This window comes from Dipodomys ordii, unplaced genomic scaffold (genome assembly GCF_000151885.1).
Source record: "Dipodomys ordii isolate 6190 unplaced genomic scaffold, Dord_2.0 Scaffold51, whole genome shotgun sequence".
Classification (NCBI taxonomy): Eukaryota; Metazoa; Chordata; class Mammalia; order Rodentia; family Heteromyidae; genus Dipodomys; species Dipodomys ordii.
Window position 1 is genome coordinate 6,582,040 of NW_012267267.1, and position 15,790 is coordinate 6,597,829.

At 38.6% G+C, this 15,790-nt stretch overlaps 1 protein-coding gene across 1 annotated transcript in view; it reads left to right on the forward strand.

Annotated features, from left to right (window-relative positions):
- Sgip1 (SH3-domain GRB2-like (endophilin) interacting protein 1) overlaps positions 1–15,790 on the forward strand; it is a 180,683-nt gene that overhangs the window by 126,609 nt on the left and 38,284 nt on the right. The window contains exons 15-18 of the mRNA XM_013020653.1: positions 1,307–1,381; positions 3,546–4,046; positions 11,419–11,546; positions 12,385–12,511. Of these exons, the coding sequence (XP_012876107.1) occupies positions 1,307–1,381; positions 3,546–4,046; positions 11,419–11,546; positions 12,385–12,511 (831 nt within the window). The remainder of the gene's footprint in view (positions 1–1,306; positions 1,382–3,545; positions 4,047–11,418; positions 11,547–12,384; positions 12,512–15,790) is intronic.

Consider the following 15,790-nt stretch of genomic DNA (forward strand, 5'->3'; position numbering starts at 1 on the left):
CTCACTATGCTTTTAGAATACGGAAGAATGGATTACACTTGGTTCACAACTAAACCTTAGTATGGTTTCTGAGATTAATGTGAATCCTTGAATGAATCAAGTATCACAAGAAAAAATATATTTAAAGGAACAAGAACAAATATTACCTGTTGAAATAGCAAACACTAAATTTGTCTACAAAGTAAGAACCTCAGTGGTAATCGAGACTGTAATGCTACACTTTTTCTAGGACATTGTTTGACTGTTGTGTTTACCAAAAGAATTGGTTCATCCTCCTTTGATTCAAGTTACTTTGCTTCTAGCTTTCAAAATTTTGAAACCTTTCTAGACTCAATATAGACAATGGTATCCAGACTGGATTAAAAAGCCCTTTCACAAGCCACCATCTGATTTATTGTAATTTCCATGATGATATCCTGGATTATAACTGAGATTGCCAGTTCATTGTCATTCATAATTCTTTAAGGACAGAGACTGTTTTTATTCAACCCATTGTCTCTAGCTTTCACACAGGAGATGTATCTCAGTTGTGTACACTGGCTTGTGGAGTAATATTTCAATGAGTGAAATGTTTACACTATTGTTATTATCTGACATTCTTTTAAGTAACTCTTACTCTCATGCAACAGAAAAATCTGAATTTGAATGTCTGAACTTTAAAAAAATGTGTATGGGGCTAGGAAGGTGGCTCAGTGGTAGAGCACTTGCTTTACATTCATGAGGCCCTGGATTTGATTCCTCAGCACCACATAAGCAGAAAAACCTGGAAGTGGCGCTGTGGCTCAAGTGGTAGAGTGCTAGCCTTGAGCTGAAAGCTGAGGGACAGCGCCCAGGCTCAGAGTTCAGGCCCACAACCGACAAAAATAAAATCTTTATGATATGGGGGGGGGTCAGTAAATGAGGGTAGAGAATGAAGAGAGGAAAGTGGGAGAATACAGTCATAATATTCAACATATATCCCATGAAACTAAGAATATTGAGAGAGGGGAGGGGCTAGGAGGGATGGGAATCCTGAGGAAAGGGATGACATCATGCATTGTACTTATAAACTTATTTATTGAATGGCAGTTCCTTTGTAGAAATATTGAAAGATAATAAAAGTATAATTTAAAACTTTACCTAAGCCCTGAGTTCAAGCCCCAGGACTGGCAAAACAACAACAACAACAACAAAGCAAAACACTTTAAAACATTAATAGCTATTCCATTTCCAGTGGCAGGAGTATGAATGAAAACCCTACTCTGAAGTACACTGTGTAATTGGGAAGAACATGATCAATAATGCTTGACTTTCTATTTCTTTGCAGCACCTCCACCACTGCCTCCAAAAAACGTACCAGCCACTCCACCTCGAACAGGCTCCCCCATAACAGCTGCACCAGGTAAACTGTGGGTTTTTTCCATTCTGAGACAATATAGCCAATGGAACAAAGTACCCAGACCTAAACATGCTCTTGAAGTGTTAGAAATTGTAGGGTACATCAATATAGCCCACTTTCATAACATTGCAATTGATTTGAAGACTTATTTTAAGGGTCTCAAAAATTATTAACTTCTGAATTCATTTTTCCTCAGTGTAATTTTGTATGATGGGGACTACATTTACTTATAAAATGAGAGAAAAAAAATCATAAGGTAAAAAAGGCAAGTGTTGAGTCAACCACTCACTTCGTTTAATCTCAGTTTAACAATTTTAAAATGAATGGTCTCAAGACACAATTTGTATTTTTCCTAGAATCAATAAGAGTTTTGCTAGCATTATAAAGGCAGATCATGGATTCAACATGAGTAGTACAGTGTTTATTGGTGGGGCATTTTTCCCCCGGGTGCTCACTCAAGAATTCAATAATTTCATGGCAGAGAGATATGTAAAAATTATGAAAATGGTAAGGAATTACCAGATCCTTTAGACAGGTAATTTTGAAGACACATGTTTACCATCTATTAAAATCAATACTATGCATTCAAATAATTTATAATCTGCCAAGTTTTATTGGACAGTCAAAAGCCATAATGGTTATTTTATGTTGCTGAGCCCTACAGCATGGTTCTTTGTCACATTTGGAAGTCAATAGCCCCTTGTTATTTATGCAACTGGGGAGCTAGAGTACAAAACAGATATTTATCATCAGTGGAGAAAGGAAGACACAGGCATTTATGAAATTTATATTGACTCAAATCTGATAGGGAATCATCCAGAGCCTTATAAGTAAAGGTGTTTGTAAGTGCAAACCAGGCTCCATAAATTGTTAAATATAAATAAACCTACCATCAACAAAAATTGTATAGTGAGCCATGCAAAATATTATTACATTTGTTTATAGACTTGGGACCTTGAAAGTTAATTTCTTACACTCTAAAAATATGGAAATACCAAGCCAGTTCTAATAGCCTAACAATTATTTGAGGGTAAAAAGGCTCTGATCAGGCTTTCTACTTACTGAAATAATAGTTTTTAATTTAAATAATCTAAAAAAAATTTTAAAGTACATTTCTTCATATTGTAGTTATTATCAAATATTTCACACCAAGTTATAGAAGTTAGTTTTGATGTTTTCCTCTTATTGTTAATATAAACTAAAAATATAGTCTCACCTACATCTCAAGTCCAAAGCCAGCCTAGGCTATAAAACAAGACACTATTTCAAACAGAACAAAAGGCTGATGATAATCTATAAACAAAACAGAGACTTTTTATAGCATAGCTTTAAGTAGATTCCTCTCATGGTTATGCCTTCGAGGTTAACAGTTTAGACTTGATGAGAAAATAAATTAACAATGTTTTTATGATTTTCTGCTCTGTTCAACGGGTATATATGCAACAGTTCCAAAAAGTAGCAATAACCTATGTGTATGTTCTTATGTGGGGATGTGCATGTGTGTGTGTGTGTGTGTGTGTGTGTGTGTGTGTGTGTTTGTACATGTTTATGTGAAAATACCTCTTAAGTGTTTTCATTGTATTTCTGATATAAACAAAACAGAAGACCTAAAGCTAAATGTGATGTTTGTTTAAAAAATTAATATATATTATCACTAGTTTCACCAGACATTTATCTATTTTAACGTACTAGAATATACAATCCTGATCAAATTCCCAGGGTGACTGTCAGTGATCAATTCTTTGAATGCTCTCTTGTGTATTTCAATAGGCCAGATTTTCAGAAGCATCCTCCCTTTGGGCATTTTGCTTCCAGAGCCTGTACCTATCACCAGCTTCTCAAAACAATCACCCTTGCTCACCTGTGAGCAGCCTTGAGAGTGGTATTCTCCTCAGAACTTTGCTGGTAAAGTGGCCAACTGTGGTCACCTTGCAAAGGAGTAAATTCTCTCATGAAATGCACTCACACTATCAAGGTGGGGAGTTCTTCCTTCACTTTCAAGTCTTAATCTACTACCTATATTTTTTACATTTAAGATATGCCCACTGAGGCACCTCCCAAAACAATATATTTACCAGGTTTCTCCTCATCCCTCCCTCCTACGACCCTCATACAGATAAGATTAACAAAGTTAATTCGAAGTTTAAAATCACTACTTTAACTGCAGGAAATGACCAGTCAGCCACAGAGGCCAAAATTGAAAAACTACCATCCATCAATGATTTGGACAGCATTTTTGGCCCAGTGCTGTCCCCCAAGTCTGTTGCCATTAACACTGAAGAAAAATGGGTCCATTTTTCTGATACGTCCCCGGAACACGTTACTCCAGAGTTGACTCCAAGGGAAACAGTGGTATCTCCAACAGCTGCATCAGACAACCCAGCTGACTCCCCAGCTTCAGGCCCTCCTGGCCCCCCGGGCCCCTCAGATTCCCAGGGACCTCCTGGTCCTACACGCAATGTACCATCTCCGCTCAATTTAGAAGAAGTCCAGAAGAAAGTTGCTGAGCAGACCTTCATTAAAGATGATTACTTAGAAACAATCTCATCTCCTAAAGATTTTGGGTTGGGACAGAGAGCAACTCCACCTCCCCCACCACCACCCACCTACAGGACTGTGGTTTCGTCCCCCGGACCTGGCTCGGGCAGTGGTACGGGGACCACCAGTGGTACGTCTTATTGCTTGAGTGTGCTTCGTGTGCCGGGGAATGGCTGTGGCTGCTGCGGTGTGAGCAACACCTTCCTCTTGCCTGGCAATTGGCTTTAGGGCTTCAGCCATTCTTCCTTTGGTCTGGGTGTCCTGTGGCTCTGCGGCATGTCCCAGTGCACTGAATGCTCACCGTCATGGTCCCAGTGTGTGGATGTGTTCTGTCATGTACTCCCAACCCCCAGGAGTGACCTACCTCCCACCCTGCAGTGAGGAAGTGAAGTTTCAAACAGTAAGGTGTGATGGCATGGTTTGGAGTTCAACAGGGTTCTAGAAAGATGGATTGTATAGCCAGGAGGTCACAGATCACATGTCTAATTGCCCTGTCCAATGTTCAAGAGGGCTCTAGGTTTTGTAGCTTAATATGAGAGAAAAGGAGCCCTATATTTTTTTCCTCTTTGTTTTCCTTTTCTCTCTTTTTCTTTCCCAGCAAGGGAACTATGCTAATTCCTCTCATTTCTTTAGGGGAAAAAAATGTGCTAGACTTAAAAGGGAAATTTTGGAAGAGGAAAAAAAAAAGCCTTGGCTTATTGTATCTCCAATGTCACAGGCTGCTTAATCAAACCTGCTCTCTGATCTCACCTTTTGACATCCATCAGGCTCTGAAGTTGTTTCTAAGTTCGAGGATGGGAGTGAGTAAAGGCTACCCAAAATATGTATGTTTTAGAATTCTCAGTGCAAACTGTAACATTCAATTTGACCTTTTCTTTTTTTTTATTTGCACTACATTTTTGTGTTTTCTAATAATGAAAGGACAGAAACATCTGTCGTACATACCAAAGAACCATCAAGAGTTTTCCAACGCATCTATTCCATATCATTTACTTCTCTGTTGCTCGTTTATCTGCTAAGATCCTCAGTGCCTTTGCTCCTTTCCATATGAGTTCAGTCTAAGCACCTTTCAGTAGCTGCCATCATCTACTTGCTTTCCAAGTAAACGAGACAGGAAAGAAGGAGCCTGTCTGTATTTTAATATTCACTCATCCTGCTGCCTCTTTCTGTGTAGTGCCTTTTAAGGCTGCTCTGAGTTTGCAAATGCAGCTTCGCTTGTTAAAATGACTGTGTCCATAGGTCATGGAGGGCTGTGTCCTCTCTTGTGCAACTCACAAAAACAATGTTGCACATCAATAGTTGTGCCCACAGTCCTCCTCCTTCCAAAAAGGAAAACAACCCAGTACTCAAATAAGTTTGGAAAACATGATTCTGGGCCTTGTTCCAAATAAAAAAGAAACTGTGAGTGCTCTTATTTTTCCAATAAAAAAGAACAAGCTACAGTTTTATTCCATTAGATGCCATGTTGAGTGCTTTATGCACATTATTTTTTATACTCTCACAAGAACTCTACATGGTACATTACTGTTATTTTCCCCATTTTACAGATGTGAAAGTCAAGGCTCAGCAATATCAAGTAATCTGCTCATATTCACGCAGCTGGAGGTGATAGACTTGGAGTTCAGACACTCAGGTCTGTCTGATCTCGAGTCTGTACTTTTAACTACTATGTTAACTATGTTAACTACTATGGTACTTCTGTAAGGTTGCAAAATGTCCCAATTTAATTTGAATACCCTAAACTGCATGATGTCATCTTCAAGATCAGCAGAATGTGCTGCTTTATGTTTCTCTAATTCTTGATTGTCAAAATGCCCACATCTATGCCTGTGACACTGTTTTAATTTGGGAGGGATACAGCTCTGTTCTTCCCTGTAGAGACAGTAAACAGTTTCTATGCAAGCCATTGAACAGCAAACCCAAAGCTGTTGTAGCTTAAGAGAGGGGTTTGGCTCTTTCCTGGGCCAGGCTCTTGGTCTTCTGTAAAGACATTTCAAAGAATGTCTACAGTAGTGAGCTATTGTGCTGTATTCAAAGTCAGCATCTTCTGTCAGGATGGAGAAAACAGGGCAATGGGTATTTTCTCCATCATCTTTGACCAAGCTCTAAGAGATATATGCTTATTTAAATCAACCTCTAATCTAATGAGAAAGAGAGTAGCTCTGGTATTCTTTTTGGAATCTTTAAGAATTGGATTGTTATTTTCATGTTTAGCTTCACAACCTTTATTTGAAATTAGTTTAAAATACTGCCAGTAAAGACTATTGGTTTTTAATAACTAAGCTACCAAACACTGTACTTTGCTGGCATTGAATGATCAGACTTCTCAATGGAGGTTGAACTTGGCCAATGAAGACCATAAATAAAAAGAACTCTTCACCAACATCTCCATAATTAAGTCTTGGTTTATTTGCAAACTGGCAGAAACAAAAATTTAAGTACTTAACAATAGGATTCAGCCTAATGTTTTAAAGACAAACAATGTTTCCCATTGTGTATTTTTATTATATCCTGTACAAAGGAGTTTCCATTTAACAAATAGGTGGTTGAATGATGTGACTAACTTTCCCTACACTTAGTTAATTGGGTAACTGTACTTAACTGAGTAAAGTATGTTCCTGGCGTAGGGCCTGTGACTGATCAAGGGTAGAAACACCCGCAGCTTTGTGAATCAGAAAATTACCTGATTCTGAAAACAGTTGGAAATTGAAAATTTGCTCCAAGACCTTGAGTTTACCTATGGCAAAAAATTATAAATTCCTCGTCTGGCTTTATTGGTATTCCTTTATTGGAATGGCTTGGCAAAGGCTGTCACTTCTCTCATGGGTACTAAATGCCCAAGAACAGGAAGGAAAAGGAGTTTTACTAGCCTGTGGCAGGATTGGAAACTGAGCAGAAAGAAGAGTTAGTTAAGAGAATTTCAGGCAGCATTTTCCAACTTGGGAAAATAATGCAATGTTTAAAATATGTTCATTCTCTCTCTCTCTCTCTCTCTCTCTCTCTCTCTCTATATATATATATACATATATATATATGTGTGTGTGTGTGTATGTATATTTGTCTCTCACCCCAGAAACACACACACATACACACACACACACACACACACACACACACACTAACACACTGGGGTTGAATTAATCAAATATATTCCCTAAATATAAATCTTAGAGCAGCGATGTCTAATTCAGGCATCACTATGCCTAAGAACTATTTTAATTGTAAGTTAAAATTAATTTTAAGTGCCATCAAGTGCTTGATGGCCACACATGTCTACTTATCACAATGGGTAGTCCTTTCCTGGAACATTCTAATCATCACAGCTCTTTTCAAGAGCTCTGTTTTAGGGATTTTGAAGTCTTGGTTGCCAAAAAAAGACAGAAATATAGCTGGCCATTGGTGCCTCACATCTGTAATTCTGGCTTTTCAGAAAGATGAGATCAGAGGATCACAGTTTGAAGCCAGCCTGGGCAGGAAAGTCCATGAGACTCTTATGTCCAATTGGCCACCAAAAATCTGGAAGTGAAGCTGTGGCTCAAGTAGTAGAAAACTAGCCGTGAGCAAAAAAGCCCAGGGACAGTGCTCAGGCCCTGAGTTTGAGCACCAGGACCAGCAAAAAGAAAAAGAAAAAACCCAGAAACATAGTATATAACCAATGCCATATATATATATACTTTTAAGAAAATAGTGTAATTGTGTTCCACAAAACATTGTTTTAAAGGTTTGTTAGTTGCCTGAAAATCTCAAGGAAAATATATTTTAATTTACTTGAGTTTCCCAAATGTATTGTTGGCATATTGGCTTCATTTTGTAGATAAGAAAACTGAGGCTCTGAGAACTTAAGAAGTTTACCTTTTAGTCAAATCGGTGCCAAGAGACAGTCCATACTTCCCTCATCTTCTGTAGCATTCTATTTGTGTCACAAAGCCAATGATGAGCAGAGCCAGGATTTGCATGGTATGGCCTGTATCTCTGCCTTCTCCCCAGAATTGCCACCACTGCTCCTACCCTATTGCAACCAAATGGACACCAAGGAAAACAATAAAAATTGAACCTAGGGCTGGGAATGTGGCTGAGTGGTAAAGTGTTTCCCTCGCATGCATGAAGGCCTGGGTTCAAGTCCTCAGTACCACATAAACAGAAAAAGCCAGAAGTGGCAGTATGGCTCAAGTGGTAGAGGGCTAGCCTTGAGCAAAAGAAGCCTGGGGATAGTACCTAGGACATGAGTTCAAGCCTAAGACTGTCAAAAAAAAATTTTGAAGCTATGTGATTTTTTTTAAGAGTTACCAAATCAACTATGCTAAAATATCAAGTTGAGAATGGTTGCCAACTTGCTTAACTCAAAATGCAAAGCATGTGTGATCATTAGCATTAAACCTGAAACAGTGAAACTGTACAGCTTATTTCTCTGTACTATGGTTAGAAATGCATCCTGCTTGAGGGGAAAATTAAAGTATCACTGGAAATCAGAGTATGGATAGATACATACAAAAATATTCCTTCCATGCCTTTAAAAATGGGCAACAATTAAGCAGCCTTACGAAACCTATGAATCCTTGGTTGGGTTGTAAAAGGCCCCTCAGGTTGAGTTTATCCCCTGCTGAGTCTCTGGGTTCTGTCAGGAAGAGTTTGACAAAAACATCCTTTTGCTTCCTGCTTAGTCCTCTTGCTTTGCATCTTCCTAACTGTACAACGAATTGACCCCACTCTTTCAGTGAAGAGTAGATGGAGGGTATCCATAAGGAAAGAAAAGAAAACCTACTTTTGAATTAGCAATTCATTTTTCTTCTTTACCTTTTAGACGTCTCTGTATCAAACACATCTTTACCATCACCCTCATCTAAGGCCTCTTATTCCTCTAGCACCAAACCGTTCAGCACACACATCCATGAGCATCTTCAGTTTTGATTGTGACAACTATTTCATACGGTAGAAGGTTATACACTGTTATCTCAGTATTCGTAGCTCTCTATGAGGATCCACTGACAGACTAACAACACCTATTTCCAAACTCACCATGAGAGTCAGGTCACTTATGTAAAATGCCTGGTGTAGAAAGTAATCCAAGAAAATAAAATGTAAGAGAGCAGCAGAAGTATGAACATGCAGATGCCATGATGAAGGAGATGGAGGTCAAGAGGAGATGATGGCGATATGTAGAATGACACACTAATGTGATAAGGGCAGAGGAGAGACTCTCAGGATTTCAAAATATTTAAGCAAGGGAAAGAAGCTTTGTCCTGAGGATCTCCTAACATAAGAAGAGATCTCAGTTGGGTTTTTCTAGTCAACTGCAAAGCACTTTGAGAATATGAAAGACTACAGCCTAAAATGCTAATCTAGGACTCCAATGATCAGTTTCATAAAGGAAGCAACAGGTAGGGGGGAGGATATGAAGGAAAGAGGCTGAATATTTTCCTAGAGGTGAATTTCTTATAATTCTTTCAGAAGCATTTGATAACCTCTTGTTTCTAACCAAAGCGACAAAACTCTGGAGTCAGAACTGTTTGGTTTCATTTCCCTAAGGTTTTTAGCCAAGTAGTTTTCCCATGCATCCTGGATGTATGACTGATATAGACATGTCCCAGAGTGGAGACACCCTACTGGTATGCTAACTGGTGTGCATGCCAGCCTCTGTGTGTCATCTGTGTTTCATATGCTTGTCATGGACAGCCAAAAAAAGGAAATCCAAGAGGCACTTCCACATTTTGCCACAAAAATTATCATAGGCAGCCAGGTACCTGTACACCACACCTACAATCCCAGCTACTCAGAGGCTGAGATCTGGAAAGTCTTGGTTTAAGGCCTGCCCAGACCACCAATTCTGTTTCCAAAATAAAGCAGGGCTGGAAATATATATATATATATACATATATATATATATGTATATATATATAAATTTATATGAGATACCTATCAGAGGCAAACTCTGCTTTGACAGATTCCTAAACAGACTCATTTAGAAATTAAATCCTCTAAGTTAGGTGTATTTCTTTTATTAAAATTCAATACAAAAGTACTCATGCAACATCTAATGTACTTTCTTAGATTTTGTTCTTTACAAATTCCATCTATTATTAGGGACATTAACAATGTTACTATTCATACTTTAATATAAATTGAAAGTATAATTCTCTTATCCATATTTTAAAAAGAAAATCTATCTGGAGGTATGACTCATTCATAAGAATGGCTGAATTGCAATTATAAGACCCTGAGTTAAAATCACAGTACCACCACCAAAATTAAAAAAGAAGAAAGAAAGGAAGAAATGAGTGAGAAAGAGAGAGAGAGCGAAAGAAAGAAAGAAAGGAAGGAAGGAAGAAAGAAAGAAGGAAAGAGAGAGAAAGGAAGGAAGGAAGGAAAGAAGGGAGAGGGAGAAAGAAAAAAAGAAAGAGAGAGGGAGAGAGAAAGAAAGAAAGAAAGAAAGAAAGAAAGGGAAAGAAAGAAAGAAAGAAAGAAAGAATCTAGCTAGGCATAGTGGTACACTCCTACAATCAGCTAACTAGGGGGGGGGCAAAAAAAAAGAAGAAAGGAAGGAAAGAGAGAAAGAAAAGAAAAAAGGAAGGAAGGAAAGAAGGAAGGAAGAAAGAAAGAAAGAAAGAAAGAAAAGAAAAGATCTAGCCAGGCATAGTGATACACTCCTACAATCAGCTAACTAGGGAACTAAAAGCAAGAAGACATGAGTTCAAAACAATCCCAGGAAAATTTAGTGAGATCCTATCTTAAAACAAGCTAAAGGAGCTGGGCACTGATGGCTCACGCCTGTAATCCTAGCTACTCAGGAGGCTGAGATCTAAGGATTGTGGTTCAAAGCCCGCCTGGGCAGGAAAATCCATGAGTCTCTTATCTCCAGTTAACCATCAGAAAACTAGAAGTGGCACTGTGGCTCAAGTGGTAGAGGGCTTGCCCTGAGCTGAAGAGCTGAGGGACAGCATCCAAGCCCATAGTTAAAGCCCTATGACCAAGAAAAAAAAAAAATGTGGCATATCACCTAGAATGTATTAGGCCCTAATTTAATACCTCATGTTTCTAAATAAATAAAAAGGGAAAATTGAAACCAAATTTTATATAGAAAAAAATCACACATTCATCCTTCAAGTTCTAAATTCTAAACCTCATTTTCATCTCAGAAATAAACTGTACATATAAACAAAATGCAAGAGAAGTTATCCTAAGTTTAGTGTGTATGTGATTCAAACAAAAACTATCCACCACCCACTCTAAAGTCCTAAACATTCACTACCTTCTGTGAAAGATAGAATGATAAAAGGATTTACCTTTCCCTGGGTGTCACATGACAACCAAAGGTGATAAGCTTCAGCTTCTGCCATCCACCATAATCCAAAGTTTTTTTTTTCTTTATTCAAAGAAAAACTGTGTGCTGCTGTGTTTAGTTTAGTAACTGCCAAAAACATAGGTGGGACTTGCCCTGTACTAGTCGTGATTGTGCTTAGGCCCTTTGTGTGTCCAGTTGTTTTTAATACCAGTCTGCTTTCCAGGTACATCATCTCCTGCTCGACCAGCCACTCCCTTGGTTCCCTGCAGCAGTACCACTCCACCTCCACCTCCTCCTCGACCTCCATCCCGGCCAAAACTACCTCCAGGAAAGCCTGGAGTCGGAGATGTGGTATGTTCCTCCACTCTGCCCTGGCTTGCTCAGACACAGGTGGTAAGAATGAGAGACCCCAAAGTACCTAACCACAGGACATTCTCGACTTCATGCTAGAGCATTAGTGCATGTATATGAGCCACCATGACAGGTGGCTTCTGAAAGACAGTTGCTGCAGGATGGCTACATTTCCTCAAAGCTCTACCTGCTTTCTCAAGATAAAGTCTAAAATGATAGGCATCAGATGCTTGGGCCTCAGCTCTGGTACAGGAGGTGGTTGCAAATGAAGATGATAATATTCCATTGAAAGAGACGTGTTTTCTTTTCACAATATATGTCTGAGGTTTAGAAAACTTTAAGAGATTGCAAATGCTATGGGAATAGAAAGAGGAGCATGGTGGCCTGATGCGTTTGCAACCGGTATTATCACACTTTGTTCTAGGGCTGAGGAAACATCCTATGCGAACAACTAAGAAACTTGTGGCAGAGGCAGATTTTACTGAAATTAATGTGTCAATTTCCCTGGTACATGAATGTGGTAAACTGATGAAGTTATCCGAGTCTAATGTTTTGTATTTAAGTATCTTTAGATAGATACACTGTGTTAACCCCCTGCTCCCCAAGAGTATGTGAGAGAGACTCCAGATTACTGAGTTTAGCATACCATAGATTTTGGTTCCTCCAACTCTGTTCCACAAACGTCTGCCCTGATAGAATCCAGAGCAGTGTAAAATAGTGTCATTGGCACATCTTTAGGACCTCAGTTGCCATCTGTGGGGCTGGGAAACAGTAGACATGGAACCCAAATGCCACAGCCTGTGTGTCTAACTTTTCATCTCTTTTCTTCTCCCTACAGTCCAGACCCTTTAGCCCACCCATACATTCTTCCAGCCCTCCTCCGATAGCACCCTTAGCCCGGGCTGAAAGCACTTCTTCAATATCGTCAACCAATTCCCTGAGTGCAGCCACCACTCCCACAGTTGGTAAAGATTCTCTCCTCTCTTTTCATCTGTTTGTGGTTTATGATTGGAACTCCCCCAAGGCCCTGGTGTTTCTGGTGGAAAGGGTTTTGTTGTGTGTTGGCTCTGTCACATGACTCTTATTTGACAAGCACCTTCTCATTAAAGGAGGCAACGCCCTCCACTTGCAGAAATAAAGAATCGGTACATCCACGTTTTGCAAGGGTTTTCTTATGTTATCCTATACCAAAGTACTCACCCAAGTAAAGAAGGAATCACCCAGGAAATTTAAATAATTAAATTAAAAAATGTTCTGAGAATTAAAAACAATCTCCTTTCAGAGGACGTGTTGAAATTGCAACTGTGTATCATGTCATGAAAGTTAGAAATTTTCTTTTCTTGAAGCACTCACTATTTCCTCCTCATCTTCAGTTGTCCTGAAGTCCACAAATGTTATCAACATTGACATTGGGAGACATGAGCAAAGTTTTCTGTCTATAGTTTTCAGCGATATGTGGTTGATTTTCCCAGAAAATATACATCATTTGGTGACATTTTCAGTCAAAGTCTTTGTGCCTCTTTCTTCCTGCTGTGCAGAAAGTGGCTGTTCAACTAGATGATCAGCCCCGTTCAAATGTTTTATTTGCCTAGAGCAGCTCCCCGCCTCCCAAGGCCGGTCTCTCTCTTTTCCCTCCTGCTGTCTGCTCCTGCTACCTTTCTCCTTTGTACTGCATGTTGTCTCTGACCTGGATCATTCCCATCCTATTTTTCCACATGACCTTCCTTCCCTATTGTCTTCCTTTATTGTCCAAACTGCCCTCTAGTTCTTCCATATTTTAAACAGCTTCCCCATCGTGCTTTGCTCAGGAGAATCACTAACCAAAGCTAAACAAATTCCTGGTGCTCCTATGGAAAAGCACACTGCCGAGTTGCCCAGGGTTCAAGTAGCTTGATCAAAGTCTGAAGTTCTTCTGGGAAAGAACTGCCTATCTTCCCAAAGACTTAAGTAAAGGTGTGCCCCAAAGGAATTTCACCTGAATCACATACTCTTTCCAGTAATCAGAGCATCCCAAAGGCCTCCTTCTAAATGCGATGGAAATAATAAACACCTAAACTAATTTCATGTGGTTTATTAACAGGAGAATATTTAATATTATTTATATAGGACAGCTGCTCCTTGTCTGTATAAGATTGGAAAGTTTGGAGCTTCCTGTCCTTCAATGCAGATCAGCACATTTATCACCATTTTTTAAACTGCTCAGTTTTGTTTTTTGTTCTTTCTTTCTTATAGCCTCATCTTGTTGTCTTTAACCCCTGCCTCCTCAGTATCCTTGAAGGTTCTAGCCCTTCTCCCATTCCTGTTTTATTGTTGCCTTTTCTCAAGCATTCATTCCCCTCCACACCATACCATTTGATTTTCCTTCTTAGAGAACAAAGTGAGCTGTCACTCAGAAAATCACCCCAAGCAATCTCAGATGGACCATCTAGCATATTTTTTCACCTCACTGCGATCAAAGGGACAATAGTACACATAAAAAGTTTGAACTGTGTCCATACATTGGACATAGTGTTTCTATAGTCTAGTGCATGTCCAGCCAAGATGAGCCATAGAGGGGTTTAAAATACACGTTGACATAAGAGGCTGGTCTCCTGGTCTCATTGCTGAGGAGGATACTGATTAGTCTGTTTGGTCTGTTATTTTTATTTAGTTTCATCTGTCCGTTTGGTTTCCATTTCTCACCCCCTATACACACACACTCCCCATTCTTTGTTTCCTCTTGCTGCTGGTCACCTGACAGCCATTTCTCTCTAAAGTAAATACACTGCTGAATGACTGACCAGCAGCAATCCTGTGTGCTGCCATTCCCTTTTTCTGTTGGGTGTGTTCTGACTCTTCCACAACCAAAGGGCCTTATCATGACTGACTTGCAGTGTTCACTTTCTGTAGTCACATGGCTTGGGAGAGGTTGGAAATTTCAGCTGCAAGTTTCCTGAAGTCAATAGATCCCCACACCTCTCCCTCCACCACCACAGTTTTGACATTCCTATAACATTCATTTGAACCTTACTTGGAGCTAATATGTGGGAGCCATTGAGCCCAATTTAAAGTGATTTAAGAACTAGACTTTTAAGAACATGTCTAAACAAATATACAATAAGCCATCTAATAAAATGAACAATTTTGGGTACAATCTTTTTTAAAGTCATAAAGCTGATGTCTTTGTGAGAAAACAGTTTTCTGTGTATTGTTGATCTCAAATAACAAAGAGCTCTTCTTACCTTACTGAACTGTAGACATTCTCAGTTTAAAAATACCCATATCTTATTTGACTAAGAAACAGGAAAAAAATTTACCACATAAACCAAGATGTAATTTTTTGTTATGAAATATCTGATCTGTCCCAATTTCAGACAACTTAGAATCACTGAAATATAGAAAACTCTCTTTTGTACTAGAAAAACCTCACCAGATTTGGGGAAAATTCTATTAATATTATGAATAGGAAAATATTTAAATTTATTCTATAATAATGAACAAACTTCTACTTAGAAAACTGGAGAGAATGATAATGGAGATTTATCTCTAATTTTAAATATTTATGTTTATTCTTATTTTAATGGGTAATGGTCATTTTAAGATAATTTGCAAAATCTTTCTTAGAACCCCATTGCCAAAAGATTACAAGAAGGAAAATTTTTCTTCCCTATTAATTTGTTAGTTATGCTCCTTACTAGCAACGATGTAATTTAAATTGCATCTTTATCATTACAGGACTCTATAATAAATAACAAGAAATCATCTTTTTGTGTCAAAGGAAGAATCAGATGGATTTTGATGCTTCCTTTGGTTCAGAACTTTGAAGAAAAGTGATTTGCATTCAGTAATGTGGCAATAGCATCTAAAACATAAACTATTTCCTCTAAAATGTGCAGCAATTCTAAACTATGAATGCTTCCTAAATATGTATATTGTATTATTTCTAGATATGCTACATAACAACAAAGGAGGCTATTGTTTGGAAGGGCTTGTCTCTAATAATCCCATCAATATTGTAGGAATTGCATTAACGTATTCTACCCATTTAGGAAATCACAAATGTAATAGAAACAGATTGTCAGGTAATATCCTAGAATAGTAAGAATTGACCAAAGAAAAATCTTTCCCTGCCTTATTCCCAAACTCTAGGCAGCAAGCCAATAGAATATTTCCCAAAAACATTTCTGTTGATGGACTGTTTTGCTACCCTCATTCATATCTTTTACTTCTCTACAATCACATAGAGTTCCTCATTACAGCCCTTT